Below are 15,009 nucleotides of genomic sequence, written 5' to 3'. Positions count from 1 at the left end.
TGTGACCAGGAGCATTGCTTGGGTTACTGGTTTTATTTTGGAAAAACTGTTATTAAAGGGACATTATACACTCATTTTTTCTTTGCATAAATGTTTTGTAGATGATCTATTTATATAGCCCATAAAGTTTTTTTTTAAAATAAATGTATAGTTTTGCTTATTTTTAAATAACATTGCTCTGATTTTCAGACTCCTAACCAAGCCCCAAAGCTTTATGTGAATACCGTCAGCTACCTTCTCCAGCTTGCTCCTGTTTGTGTAAAGAGTCTTTTCATATGCAAAAGAAGGGGGAGGGGGGAGTGTCTTATTTGCCACTTGCAGTGGGCTTTCCAGCTACCTTTTCAACAGAGCCAAACTGACAGCTTCTAAGTAAGTTTTTAAACAGTTTTATACTGGATCTATATATCAGTATCTGTGCATCTTATTCTTTATAGTAGTGTCTATTACATGCAGTTATATGAAAATGAGTGTATACTGTCCCTTTAAAAAGGCAGAGAGTTTTGAGAAAAAGGACAGTGGTAGCCATGTATGTTTTTTACCTTGAGCAATAGTATAATGGACATCTGTGTTTGTTGCTAATGAAATAGAATTCAAGATTGCCTGGCATATGCATTAAAGGGACACTGAACCCAATTTTTTTATTTTGTGATTCAGATAGAGCATGCAATTTGAACCCTTTGAGTGCTAAGCACTTTCCCACCTGGGTGCTAAGGTTTTCTTAAAGGGGTGTTTATTTAATATTTTTACTTTTTTTTATTTATTTCAGATCCCCAAGACAACGTTGGAAAGGTTAGGCGATTACCTTTCCAACGGTGGGTCTTGGGGGTCTGTAGCTGCTTAGATGCCTGAGATACAGGCTTCTAAGCAGCATGCCCCCTGCTCCTATATTTAACATTGTTAATGTTAAATAAAGTTGCGCAGTGACGTCATCACGTTTATTGCGCGTGACGTCACCACGCAAAACGGAAGCCCCGGCGATGCCTTTCATTATGCAGCACCGATCGCCGGGGTAGGAGTGGGTGGGAGCCCCCAGATCTCCCTCAGGTTGGGAGAGTGCTAGTGACGGCTCTGAGCCGTCATTAGCACCAGAGTGGGAAACTCTGTGACGGCTCAGAGCGTCATTAGCACTCAAGGGGTTAAGCAACTTTCTAATTTACTCCTATTTTCAAATTTTCTTCATTTTCTTGGTATCTTCATTTGAAAAGCAAGAATGTATGTTTAGATGCCAGCCCATTTTTGGTGAACAACCTGGGTTCTTCTTGCTGATTGGTGCATAAATTCACCCACCAATAAACAATAGCTGTCCAGGGTCTAAACCAAAAAATGGCTGGCTCATTAGCTTAGATGCCTTCTTTTTCAAATAAAGATAGCAAGAAAATGAAGAAAAATTGATAATAGGAGTTGCTTATAATTGCATGCTCTATCTGAATTACGAAAGAAAAAAAATTGGGTTCAGTTTCCCTTTAAGTGATTCTAAAAATGAATTATGTTTATTCTTCAAAAGGCAATTTGGGATTTCAGTTCTAAGTAGTAAAAATGTAGGAATAAGTTTGAAGGAGTACATTTTGCTACAGATTACAGTACACAATATACTCAGATCTATAGGATAGTAAAACACTATTAGTAAAACACTATTAGTGCAAACACTAATGTGCTAGTGGCTAATGATAAATTGGTACCGACAGTTGACAAATTATGGCATAAGATGTTCCTACAGGAGATTTCGGTCACTGGGTAATATTTGACCAGCTTCACAATTGAGATCTAGCACAGAGCCTTTGAGTTCTTGGCTAAATTGTATAGGCATGTACAAATGTGGTCACATTAGATGTAAACCTTGTGAAATTGTGGATGTTGCTGTCACATTTTCATCAACATTGACAAACAATACCTACCCTATAGAGATATGTCTCAATTGTTCCTCTAATTATGTGGCATATAAAGCTAAGTGTTCTCAATATAAAATTCAATATGTAGGGTTAACGACACAAGACGTGAGGTCCCGCATCAGGGAGTATCTTTCCACTATCAGTTTAGGCAAGGTATCCACCAATTTGCTACAACATTTTACTAGATTTTACAACAAAAGCACATCAAATTTTTGTTGGATGGCTAAAGAGTAAGTAATGAATCCCAAAAGAGGTGGTGATAGAGATAAGTTGCATCAAAAGCATGAAATGCACTCGATTTTTAAATTATGTACTAGAGTCCCGTCAGGTTTCAATTCACAGTACAACCTAATAAACTACTGGCAGCAGTGGCATTCCTGTATGTGTGACATCATGTCTCTATCATAGCTGGCAGTGTGTGTATGCCAACCTATGCTTACACCCCCTTTTTATCTGTTTATGGATCAAAGCTATATAAATATTTATAAATATATATATGTGTGATGAGAGTGGGAGTGTGACGTCACCGGATGGGGGCGTGGTATATAGCCATTATAGTCAATGTCATAGTTACTAAGTCTGATGTGCAGTCTGTATACTTCTATGCTCTGCAATAAAATAGCATTGTACCTTCTATGCTGTGTCCTGCATCTCATGACATGGTGTCAGAAGTACTTGCCTGTGCTTCTGTTTCCTGATTAATGACGATGTTGAAGTTTACCCCATCTGAGCCTTTTGATTTCTCGCAGCCTGCAGCTTGGCCCACATGGCGTCAGCTTCAGGATTGCTTCCAAGCTGGACAAGGAGAGTGATGAAGTACAAGTTAATTCTCTTTTATACTCTATGGGGAAAGATGTGGAGCCAGTGTTTAATGCCTTTACATTCCAAGAAGGGGAAGATTTTGACTTTGAAATAGTCATGAACAAACTCAGTGCTCAATTTGTACACAAACGTAATGAGATTCATGAGAGGGCTTGTTTCCATAAATGCGCTCAGCATATGGGAGAATCAGTGTAGTCATTTGTGCGCAACCTGTATGAACTAGCTGAATTCTGTGAGTTTGGTGTTGCTAAAGAAGAGCAAATCAGAGACAGAATAGTTAAAGGAATTGCAGATGCTGAGGTCTCACTGAAGCTACAGTTGGAGGCTGAATTGACGTTTGATAGGGCTATTAGGATGGCCCGCCAGAGTGAACTGGTGAAAAATCAAAGTGCTGACATGAGGTCTGAAAGTATTGTGGATGGAGTACAGCAGTTCAAGAGAGCTTCAGGTGAAAGGCACAGTGTGAGCGGTAGATCAAGGGCAACAGATACGCCCAGAAGTGGATGGGTGCAGCAGGCACGCGGTGTAACCGTACCCATGATCAGAATGTCATATGCCCCGCTAAAGATTAAAGGTGTAGAAAGTGTAACCGAATGGGCCATTTTCAAGTGGTGTGTAAAACTGAGTCCATTAAGGAGATGCAGGTGGATAGTGACCAGAAGGCTCAAGAAGTGTCCTTTGTAGGGTCTGTTGTTGAACAGTCTAGTTCAGATGAACATTGGCATGTTACCCTTACTGTAATGGGAGCCAAGGTTGCCTTCAAGATTGAAACAGGAGCAGACATCACTGTTATGTCCCTTGCAGCATTTATAAAACTGCCTAGACAGCCTCAGCTGGAGAAAGTTACAACAAAAGTTCATAGTCCTGGTGGCCGCATCGATTGTGCGGGGAAGTTTCTTGCCAGCTGCGAGTACAAGCAGAGGAAATTCACCATGTGGGTACTTAGAGGTCAGTATGTTAACAACCTATTGAGCAGAAAAGCCGGCTGTGGTTTGGGCCTTGTCGCTAGAGTAAATGAGATTACGGAAGACATGTTTGATGAATTGGGCCTGCTAAATTGTAACCCAGTCCAAATATCACTTAAAGTTGATGCAGTCCCATACAGTGGAGGCTCCTCCATATGTAAACACCCGCACGTGAACCCCCAGTCAAAAGAAGAAGAAAAAAAAATTCTGAAGAAAATATAATTTTTCCAATAGCCCCCTTATTGGAAAAATTATATTTAATTTATACCCCAAAAAAGTGAAAGCAAAACTGTTTTTTGTTGTAAAATAAAAAAAAATGTTTTCACTGTTTTTTTCTTTATTTAACCGCACATGCGGTAGAGCCTACATCATGCGGTAGAGCCTACATGCCTGTCTCAATAGCTGCCTGTATTGCTTTTCATGCAGACGCTGAGACGCCACTCCCACCCTCCAACCCATCCATATACTGGCTTAATCTCACAGTTCAGCCTGTGCGAGTGAGCCAGGGAGGTGGTGCTAAGCCGGTCCGATTACGTCATCACTGAAAACATGTGATGACGCTTGACGAGGCTCCTCCTGAGTTGAGGAGAGGCGAGGCAGAGGGGCACTCTGGCATTTTAGTAATTTTTGGCGACATCTGTATCCAGGACAGTATAGAGGTATGTGTGTTCCAAATGTAATTTTTATTTCTCTACAGGGATGCAGTTCCATGGGCCGGGCATGTGATTTTGATTTACATTTAGCCCTGCTGCGGGCAAGCAGACCGCAGCAGTGGTAAAGCATTTTTTTCTCTTTTTTTTTTATTACTTTTGAAGTGGACAACAGGGGGTGTGGCGGTAGATATGGAGCGCTAATTAGGTGCCACCTCACACAGGCTATACAGAGCGCAGCGTGGGGGTTATGTTACAGCTTGTAGGAATATCACTGAAGATCCTTACTAGTGTAATCACTCCTAGTATAGTAGGTTCAATGTGTTCTCCCCTCCTCTCCTGTGAAACTTGTGCCTCAGTTGTTCTTACTGAGGCCACAGAAGCATTGCTATGGCAATGATCTTAGCTAAAGCTGGCTGCATTTTAAACTGTCCACCTCGATTCAAGACACTTTATTAAGATACAGTTGCCTTGACCTTTAGTTTCATGCTGAATTAGTTCAGTCAATTTTCACTTCATCAGAACCCCTCATATTTTTGGCCTCAGTCCGATCCCGTTTGGACCCTGACTCCTTCTGCCTAAGGTCCCCTTTTTTCAAGCCAACTCAAGGTCTCCAGTTCCACCTCTTATTTGCAAACCGATTGTCCTGTGTTTATTTAATACAAGTACTGAGTGAATGGTGTAAAAAAAAAAACATGAAAAATAACCAAACAGATTAAATGCTTGTTGTATACATGCCATTGTACCTTAAACACATGTATTCTACACAAAACGTACATCTTGTCTCACAAGATATTTAGGGATTAGAATGGCTTTAACTATTTAACTGATAATTCTATTTTTACCTTAATATCAATCACCGCTTTGTTACATTTTGCAAATCAATTCTTATTTGAGGTGACAAAAGCAGCAACTATAAATCTACTAAGTAAAATGGCAGCTCCTCCATAAGACATGCTCAAATCTAGTTACAAGAAAAGGGAATGGTTAAAGTGATTTTGGTATTACAGTCAGTAACAGAGCAAGTGGTGTTTGCTTTGGAGGTTGCACTTGTCATAGTGCCTTGAAAGTGCTTGTGTTAAACAAAAGTTATAAGTCATCTGTGCCTAAGGGCTTTTTTTCCTGGCATTAGATACAGTGAAAATGAATGTTCTTGCAGAGAAAGGGAACCCAGAACTAGTATAGCCTTACAAGCTCAGTGCATTAAATATTGAATGACACCAGATGAAAAGTAGCTTGTTGAGGAGTGCTCAACCTCAAAGTTTTTCTTCAACTTTGTCTTCTGAGCATGTTGAACTGTTTGGGATTGTGTTAATTAAGTCTATCAGGGATTTCACTAACCTCAAGCTTTGTATAAATCTATGATGTTGTCAAAAGAATGTTGAACCCAGAGGCTTCTTCAGTTATTGGTTCTTTATTTTATATATACTGTGCATATTTAAAATGCTATTTTAAACTGCCTTGCTTGTTGTTTTTTTTTAAATTGTGATTATAAAATTGAAAAGGGTGGAGTTGCTGTACCTGGGCTACATATATATATATATATATAGAGCCATCTGAGGGGCGGGGTCTTATTTCAAGGGATGTGGCCAGGGGCGGGGCCAAGTGCACCTCCATCTTCATAATTCACCAGCTGCCACTGGTCCCATACAGCATTACTACTCCTTGTAGATTTCCATTTCCGCTCATACCTCAAGTGGAGAAGGAACTTCTGCGAATGAAGAATATGGGAGTTATTGAAGAGGTTGTCAAAGCAACTGACTGGTGTGCCCCCATTGTGCCAGTTGCGAAGAAGAACAGGAAGGCATACATCGGCGTAGACTTGAAACGGCTGAATGAGGTGGCAAAAAGAGAGAGATACATGCTGCCCACGCTTGAAGGCATAGCTCTGAAACTGGGGCAAAGTTCTTCTCTACACTGGATGCTTCCATTGGCTTCTGGCAAATACCTCTAGACCCAAAGTGCCACAAACTGACTACCTTCATTACACCGCTAGGTCAGTTTGGCTTCAGTAGACATTCCTTCGGGATATCCTTTGCTCCTGAAATCTTTCAAAGAGAGTTCCCTCTTAAGGGACCACGAGGGCACGCCAGTCGTCACACTGGAAGAACATGATCAGCGATTGAGCTGTGTGCTGCAGACCATTAGAGAGTCTGGGCTGAAATTAAATAAAGAGAAATGCCTTTTTTGGAAAATCTGAGTTATGTTATTTTGGGCATATTATCAAAGGAGATGGCATCAAGCCGGACCCTGATAAAATCCTTGCTTTTGAACAGATTGAAAGTCTTTCTGATGTACACGAGCTGAGACAAATATTGGGCCTTGTGAATTATATGGGCAGGTTCCTACCAGATTTATCCACAGTACTCCACCCTATTACCGAGTTGCTGAAGAAAGGTGTTGCCTGGGTCTGGGGACCTCCACAGGAAGAAGCTTGTATACAGGTCAAGTCCCTGCTGGGGTCTGCCCCAGTGTTGGGGTTCTACGACCCTTCTAAAAAGACAGTGGTTAGTGCTGATGTGAGCAGTTATGGGTTAGGGGCCGCCCTCTTGCAGCTAAATGAGAACAAACAATTGTATAAATAAATTAAGAGAGCGCCAAGAAGGCATTGCCTACTGTTCCTGTACACTGACAACTGCAGAATCGAAAAAATCCCAAATTGAGAAAGAGTGACTGGCTGCAGTTTGGGCCTATGAGTGCTTCCAGCATTACCTAGTGAGTTTAGAAAAGTTCAGTCTTGAAACTGACCATAAACCAATAGTCCCTCTAATCAATTCCTATGATATTGACAAGACACCCTTAAGATGCCAGAGACTTCTGATGAGGTTGCTCAGGTTCAATGTTCAGGCAGTGCATGTAACGAGGAAACAACTGGTTGTGGCAGATACACTTTGCAGGCTCATGCTGGCTGCTGTGAAAGTGTACATGGATTCAGTTCTGGCATCAAAATCCATCTCGTCAAGGAAACTAGAGCAAATAAGAATGGAGACATGTTTAGATACAGATCTTCAAGAAGTTATTAAATATATAAAGAAAGGTTGGCCGGAGAGCCGGGCAGCCTGAATGTCTTTGAGTTCTTACCAGTCAGAGAGGTCACAGCTCACGGTTTAGTGCTGTTCCAAGACCGCATTGTCATTCCTGTTAGCATGCAGCAGGAGATGTTAAGCAGGATTCACGATGGCCACCTGGGCATTACAAAGTGCAGAGAAAGGGCATCTAAGGCAGTATGGTGGCCTGGGATCAGTACCGACATTGCAAGCCACGTGTCAAAATGTGCCTGTTGCTGGGAACGCCGGCCTACTCATAGAAGAGAGCCTTTACTTTCTACCCTGCTGCCTAAAGGCCCGTGGCAGAAGATAGCTGCAGATTTGTGCAAACTTCATGGGAATAATTACCTGTTTGTGATCAACTACTATTCCAGGTATTTGCAGATTGCACCCCTGAATGAGACCACCAGTCTGGTCGTTATCACTCGTCTCAAAAAGCTTGTTCGCCCGGTGGGGCATACTGATGGAGCTAGTGGGTGATCATGGAATGCAGTTTGCTTCCATGGAGTTCAGTTCTTTCAGTACAATATGTATGATCAATAATGTCTAATAATTAATAGCAATATGCATGTCTTCACATATGTGTCTTAGGCTAACTCAATTTAATTTTTATTCTTAAATTTAATGAATTTGTATATAAATTAGATACATATCAGATCTGAATTCTTGTTCATAGAGTAGAATAGTATTTATTTAGCCAACACAATAGATCTGCTGTGATAGGTCTGTATGTTAATTGTTTTTATCCAATGGTTGTTTTTTCACCTGTTTTAATTTGAGCATATGAACTTGTAACCAGTATGCTATAATTTCGGCCCATGATGAAATGTGTAAGCTCTGGAATTAAGGTGTTGGCCTCAAAGCTCTCTTTGTTGTTGTAATATGTTTTTTACTTTATAGTTCTTAACGTTATATTTTATTTTATTTAACATCTCACATCCTATTACTTTGTATCCTCTGTTTGTTGATTAACATATACTGTAATAGAATTCAAGATATCCTGGGATATGCAATAAGTGAATCTAAAAATGAATTATGCTTCTTCCTCAGGAGGCAATTTGGGCAGACCCAGTGGGCCTTTTGGCATTTTCTTATCAAAAATAAAAATGTATGTTCCTAGGACACCATACCATTTTATAGTTTCACTCCTATTTGATATTGTTTAACATTTTCATACTTCTCCTCCCTAGTTGTTCAATGTCCAAGACTAGTGGCATCACCTCAAGGTTATATCAACTGTTCACATCCATGGGGGAACTTTAGTTTCCAATCTTCCTGCTTGTTTGGGTGCTCTGAAGGATTTCAACTCAGCAAATCTGTTGAGGCTGAATGTTTATCTTCTGGGAACTGGAGCAACACATCTCCAAGTTGCATAGGTACTGGGGCATTTCACAATCTTTGTGTAAAAAATATTGTGGTGTCGTTATTTAATCAAACAGCAATAAGAAATAAAAACACATTTTATGGCTGTCACAATGTTAAAGGGACATTAAACACTTTGAGATGGTAATATAAAATGATAAATTGTATATATAAAACAGCTCTGCAATATACTTTCATTATTTATTTTGTCCTCTTTGCCTGTAATTCCATTCTGAAATTGTGAGCTTTTCAGTTCCTTTTAGAAATGGAAGTGCAGAACACTGTTAAATCCAGCACAACCATTGGCTGCACACTCTAGTGACTTATTTATAACTGACCCTAATTGGCCACAGCAGAGAAGGTAACACAAGTTACAACATGGCAGCTCCCAGTGTTTTATAGACACTAAAACTTTACACTTATTTTGTCACTTTTTAAACAACTAATGAAACTTTAAAAAATACATCTACATGTTAGTCATGCACTAATCTTTTCTTTGAATGCATCATTCTATCTAGCATTTATCTAGTATTTAATGTCCCTTTAAGGGAATGATTAGTTGTTGTTTGTTTTTTTTGCTAGATTAGTTACTAAAAAGTATAACTATAAATAATTTGTAGTATTTAATAAATAATTGGAACAAAAATGCTCTACTTAGAATAATATTATTTTCCTCTTCCATAGTATCATGTAACAACAAATTGTGCGGACAGCATGGAGAATGTATTGAAACAATGAACAACTATACATGCAACTGTGAGGAAGGATTCTATGGAAATCATTGCCAGTATGGTGGGTCCCAAAGTTTTTTCTTTTTGTATTTATTTATTTTTTTGCTAGCTTTACAGTAATAAAACCCCATGTGTATAGTGTCCATAAATAGAAAATGTAGTTATACCATTTTTATTTAACTAAACAGCTGTAATAGAAAAAGATCTGACCAGTGGGTGAAGCCACATGTGTTATGTTGGTGGTGTTATAATGAAAATCAAGAAACATTAGTTTTCTCCTGTGGGTGGAGTCAGGATGAGCAGGGGCATAGCTTTGGTTCCTGTTTAGATACAGATCTTCAAGAAGTTATTAAATAAATAAAGAAAGGTTAGCCCGAGAGCCGGGCAGCCTGAATGTCTTTGAGTTCTTACCAGTCAGAGAGGTCATAGCTCATGGATCTAGATGGTTTAGTGCTGTTCCGAGACCGCATTGTCATTCCTGTTAGCATGCAGCAGGAGATGTTAAGCAGAATTCACGATGGCCACTTGGGCATTACAGAGTGCAGAGAAAGGGCAGCTACGGCGGTATGGTGGCCTGGAATCAGTACTGACATTGCGAGCCACGTGTCAAAATGTGCCTTTTGCTGGGAATGCCGGCCTACTCAGAGAAGAGAGCCCTTAATTTCTACCCCAGCGCCTGAAGGCCTGTGGCAGAAGATAGCCACAGATTTATACGAACTTCATGGGAAGAAGTACCTGGTTGTGATCGACTACTATTCTAGGTATTTGGAGATTGCACCCCTGAATGAGACCACCAGTCTGGCCATTATCACTCGTCTCAACAGCTTGTTCGCCCGGTGGGGCATACCGATGGAGCTAGTGAGTGATAATGGAATGCAGTTTGCTTCCATGGAGTTCATTTCTTTCAGCAGTGAATATGATTTCATCCATTCTATGTCAAGACCGCATTTTCTGCAGGCCAATGGAATGGCTGAAAGGGCATTTCAAGCAACCAAGTTCATTCTGAAGCAATCGGATCTGTACCTAGCTCTCTTGGCCTATAGGGCGACTCCCATCCAAGCCACAGGTTTTAGCCCAGCACAGTTGATGCTAGGATGTCAGATCTGCATCACTTTACCCTCTGTGGGTGTCTTCCAGCCAGCCCCCTCTATTCCTCGGGATGAGGTCCTTAGGAGGGATGGATAGGCAAAAAGGGGCTACCGATTCTTCTACGACAGAAAACACTCTGTGAGGCCTTTGCAGGAGCTGAATGTGGGCAAAAATGTCAGAATTAAACTGGATTATGCCTGCTAGCGTAATAGGATGCTCTTCAGAACCAAGGTCTTATGTAGTCCTTACTGATGGAGAGACAGTAACACGTCGAAATAGAAGACATCTTCAGCCAGTACCTGAGAGTTTGGGACTGGATGCCACAGAGCCACAGCCCGTGAGATCCCCTGTTTTAAGAGGGGTAACTTCCCCTCAGCAAGACCACAGCGGGGATACTTCTTTGCTTTCAGCAGACTCTCAATCACCTTCTTCTGTATCAGAGGACAGTTCATGTAAAATGACGTCAAGTGGAAGAGTTGGATTAGCACTGTAGTTAGAGCAGTGACCAGAAGAATGGGCAGAATAATCCCATGGTCACTGTGGACTAGGGTAGTCTACCCCAATGTTCAAGTCAGGATTGTATTTCTTGTTGTTCATATATATTCTCTTATAACTTGTTATTTGTTGTACACTAACCAAAACAATTTTTGTATGCTTCTTGTATACCTTGTTATTTGTTGTATTCTAAAAAAAAAAAAGTATGCTTTATTCTTTGAAAAAGGGGAAGATGTGATGAGAGTGGGAGTGTGACGTCACCAGATGGGGGCGCGGTATATAGCCGTTATAGTCAATTTTGCAGTTACTAAGTCTGATGTGTTGTGCAGTCTGTATACTTCTATGCTCTGCAATAAAATAGTGTTGTACCTTCTATGCTGTGTCCTGCATCTCATGACAATATGTATGACCAATAATGTCTAATAATTAATAGCAATATGCATGTCTTCAGATATGTGTCTTAGGCTATCTCAATTTAATTTTTATTATAACATTTTATGAATTTGTATATAAATTAGATACATATCAGATCTGAATTCTTGTTCATGGAGTTGAGAATAGTATTTATTTAGCCAACACAATAGATCTGCTGTGATATGTCAGTATGTTAATTGTTTTTATCCAATGGTTGTTTTTTCACCTGTTTTAAATTGAGCATATGAACTTGTAACCAGTATGCTATGATTACTGCCCATGTTGAAATGCGTAAGCTCTGGAATTAAGGCGTTGGCCGCAAAGCTCTCCTTGTTGTTGTAATATGTTTTTTTACTTTATAATAATTAATGTTATATTTTATTTAACGTTTCACATCCTATTACTTTGTATTCTGTGGTTGTTGCTTTACATATACTGTAATAGAATTCAAGATATCCTGGGATATGCAAGTGAATCTAAAAATGAATTATGTTTATCAAAAATAAAAATATATGTTCCTAGGACACCATACCATTTTATGGCTTCACTCCTATTTGATATTGTTTAACATTCTCATACTTCTCCTCCCTAGTTGTTCAATGTCCAAGACTAGTGGCATCACCTCAAAGTTATATCAACTGTTCACATCCATGGGGGAATTTTAGTTTCCAATCTTCCTGCTTGTTTGGGTGCGCTGAGGGATTTAAACTAAGCAAATCTGTTGAGGCTGAATGTTTATCTTCTGGGAACTGGAGCAACACATCTCCAAGTTGCATAGGTACTGGGGCATCTCACAATCTTTGTGTAAAAAATATTGTGGTGTCATTGTTATTTAATTAAACATCAATAAAACATATAAACACATTTTATGGCTTTCACAATTTTAAGGGAATGATTAGTTGTTGTTTGCTTATTTTGCTAGATTAGTTTCTAAAAAGTTATAACTATAAATAATTTGTAGTATTTAATAAGTAATGGTAATAAAAATGCTCTACTTAGAATAATATTATTTTTCCTCTTCCATAGTATCATGTAACAACAAATTATGTGGACAGCATGGAGAATGTATTGAGACAATGAACAACTATGCATGCAACTGTGATGAAGGATTCTATGGAGATCATTGTCAGTATGGTGGGTCCCAAAGTTTTTCATTTTGTATTTATTTATTTTTTGCTAGCTTTACAGTAATGAAACCCCATATACATAGTGTACATACATAGGAAATGTAGTTATACAGTTTTTATTTAACTAAACAGCTGTAATAGAAAGAGATCTGGCCTGTGGGTAGAGTCACATGTGTTATGTTGGTGGTGTTATAATGGAAATCAAGAGACATGAGGTTTTTTTTCTCCTGTGGGTGGAGTCAGGATGAGCAGGGGTATAGCTTTTGTTCCTGGTTTTACTTTGAAAACACAGTCACTAAAAAGGCAGAGAGTGCTGAGAAAAGGACAGTGGTAGCTATGTAGTTATGGGTGTATGTCTTTTTACAGTGAACATCAATATAGTGGGCATTAGTTTTTGTTACTTAACATATACTGTAATAGAATTCAAGATTGTCTGTGATATGCATTAAGTGATCCTGAAAATAAATTATATACTTCTTCTCCCTAGTTGTTCAATGTCCAAGACTAGTGGCATCACCTCAAGGACATATTAACTGTTCGCATCCATGGGGGAACTTTAATTTCAAATCTTCCTGCTTGTTTGGGTGCTTTGAGGGATTTCAACTAAGCAAATCTATTGAGGTTGAATGTTTATCTTCTGGGAACTGGAGCAGCACATCTCCAAGCTGTATAGGTACTGGGGCAACTCACAATCTTTGTGTAAAACATATTGCAGTGTCATTGTTATTTAATTAAACATCAAAAATAAATAAAAATACATTTTATGGCTTTAACTATTTTAAGGGAATAATTAGTTGTTGTTTTTGTTTTGTTTGTTTTTTAAAATATCTTGCTATTGTTCTAAATTAGTTCCTAAAAATATATAACTATAAATAATTTCTAGTTTTAATAGGTAATGGTAATAAAAACGATCTAATAATAATGTTATTTTTCCTCTTCCATAGCAACATGTAACAAAAAATTGTGTGGACAGCACGGAGAATGTGTTAAGACAATTAACAACTATACATGCAACTGTGACAAAGGGTTCTATGGATATCATTGTCAGTTTGGTGGGTATCCTGTAAAAAATATTGCAGAATCATTGTTATATAATTAAACGTGTCAATAAAAAATAAAATATTTTATGGCTTTCACAATTTTAAGAGAATGATTAGTCAAAGGGACAAGTTTTTTTTTTTTTTTTTTGTTTTTACATCATTTCAGTTGCCATTTCAATTAATGAAACTGCTGGAATTAGTAAGCATTGTAAGAAGAAAATAAAACACAAACTATACAAAAAAATATAGGATTTTTTTTCATAATGATTTTGTTTACAGATCATCATGGAAGCAAACTTAATGTGGCCAAATTAAAAGCAAAACATTAGAAACTAATTCCAAAATGAACTGATGGGATAAAGATGAAATGGAAAAGGCTGTAACGGCCATATAATTAGATAAATAATTCATATAAACAGTAGAAAGTTTGAAAGATCCATCAGAACAATTTGTTAGGGTTTGAAAAAAATGTAAATAATATTTTTATTAACCCCCTTCATAGACCAGGTAAGTATGGAACTGCTGAAACATCCACTTCCCAAATAGTCATACCAAACTAATCCACCCATTCCACAAGGCAAGGTGGGAGAGAGAAAATAAACCACAATATAAAAAAAATTAAATGAAAAAAAATGCATAAAAATAAAAAGGCTTGGAACATCCACTTCCCAAGAGGGCCACAACAATAACATTCCCTAGTTTCACAACGCTAGTTGTGAGAGAGAAAATGAGGTACACACGTACCACAGAAGCCACATTCAAGTAACTGCTCTGGTGAAAAAGTAGCCATAATAGACATATTCAAACATTCCACAATGATAGGTAAGATGAAGACAAAGAGCGACACACTCACCACAAAATCTACATACAAGTTACAGTTACAGTAAAAAATATATATTTTGCTTATAAAAAAAATGGCCTGGAACACCCACTTCCCAAGTAGCAATACCAGACAAATTCAACCATTCCACACAGCTAGGCGGGAAAGAGAAAATGAGCGACACACTCCCCCTAAAATCTACATCCAAGAGGCAGTTTTGTTAAAAAAAAAGGCCCAGAACACCAACTTTCCAAGTAGCCACAACAACTAAATTCACCCATATCACAAAACTATGGGAGAAAGATAATGAGTCATACACCAACCACAAAGTTTACATCCAAGTGGCTATTTCGGTCAAAATAGCTTTTTGCACAAAAAAGGCCTGAAACGCTGACTTCCCAAGTAGCCACACAAACCACATTCACCTGGTTTGGAAGACTAGGTGGGAGAGAGATAATGAGCCACACACCCACCCCAAAACCCACATCCATGTGCCTATTTCTGTCAAAAAAATGTTTGTGTAAAAAGACCTGGAATCCCTACTTCTCAAGTAGCCTA

The 15,009-nt window shown here is 38.7% G+C and overlaps 1 protein-coding gene across 1 annotated transcript in view; it reads left to right on the top strand.

Annotated features, from left to right (window-relative positions):
- Nucleotides 1-15,009, top strand: part of LOC128641452 (L-selectin) — a 123,356-nt gene that overhangs the window by 85,163 nt on the left and 23,184 nt on the right. The window contains exons 5-10 of the mRNA XM_053694093.1: nt 8,564-8,749; nt 9,420-9,527; nt 12,057-12,242; nt 12,491-12,598; nt 13,079-13,264; nt 13,536-13,643. Coding sequence (XP_053550068.1) covers nt 8,564-8,749; nt 9,420-9,527; nt 12,057-12,242; nt 12,491-12,598; nt 13,079-13,264; nt 13,536-13,643 — 882 coding nt within the window. The remainder of the gene's footprint in view (nt 1-8,563; nt 8,750-9,419; nt 9,528-12,056; nt 12,243-12,490; nt 12,599-13,078; nt 13,265-13,535; nt 13,644-15,009) is intronic.

This window comes from Bombina bombina, chromosome 10 (genome assembly GCF_027579735.1).
Source record: "Bombina bombina isolate aBomBom1 chromosome 10, aBomBom1.pri, whole genome shotgun sequence".
Lineage (NCBI taxonomy): Eukaryota > Metazoa > Chordata > Amphibia > Anura > Bombinatoridae > Bombina > Bombina bombina.
This window is presented reverse-complemented; position numbering and strand designations above follow the sequence as displayed.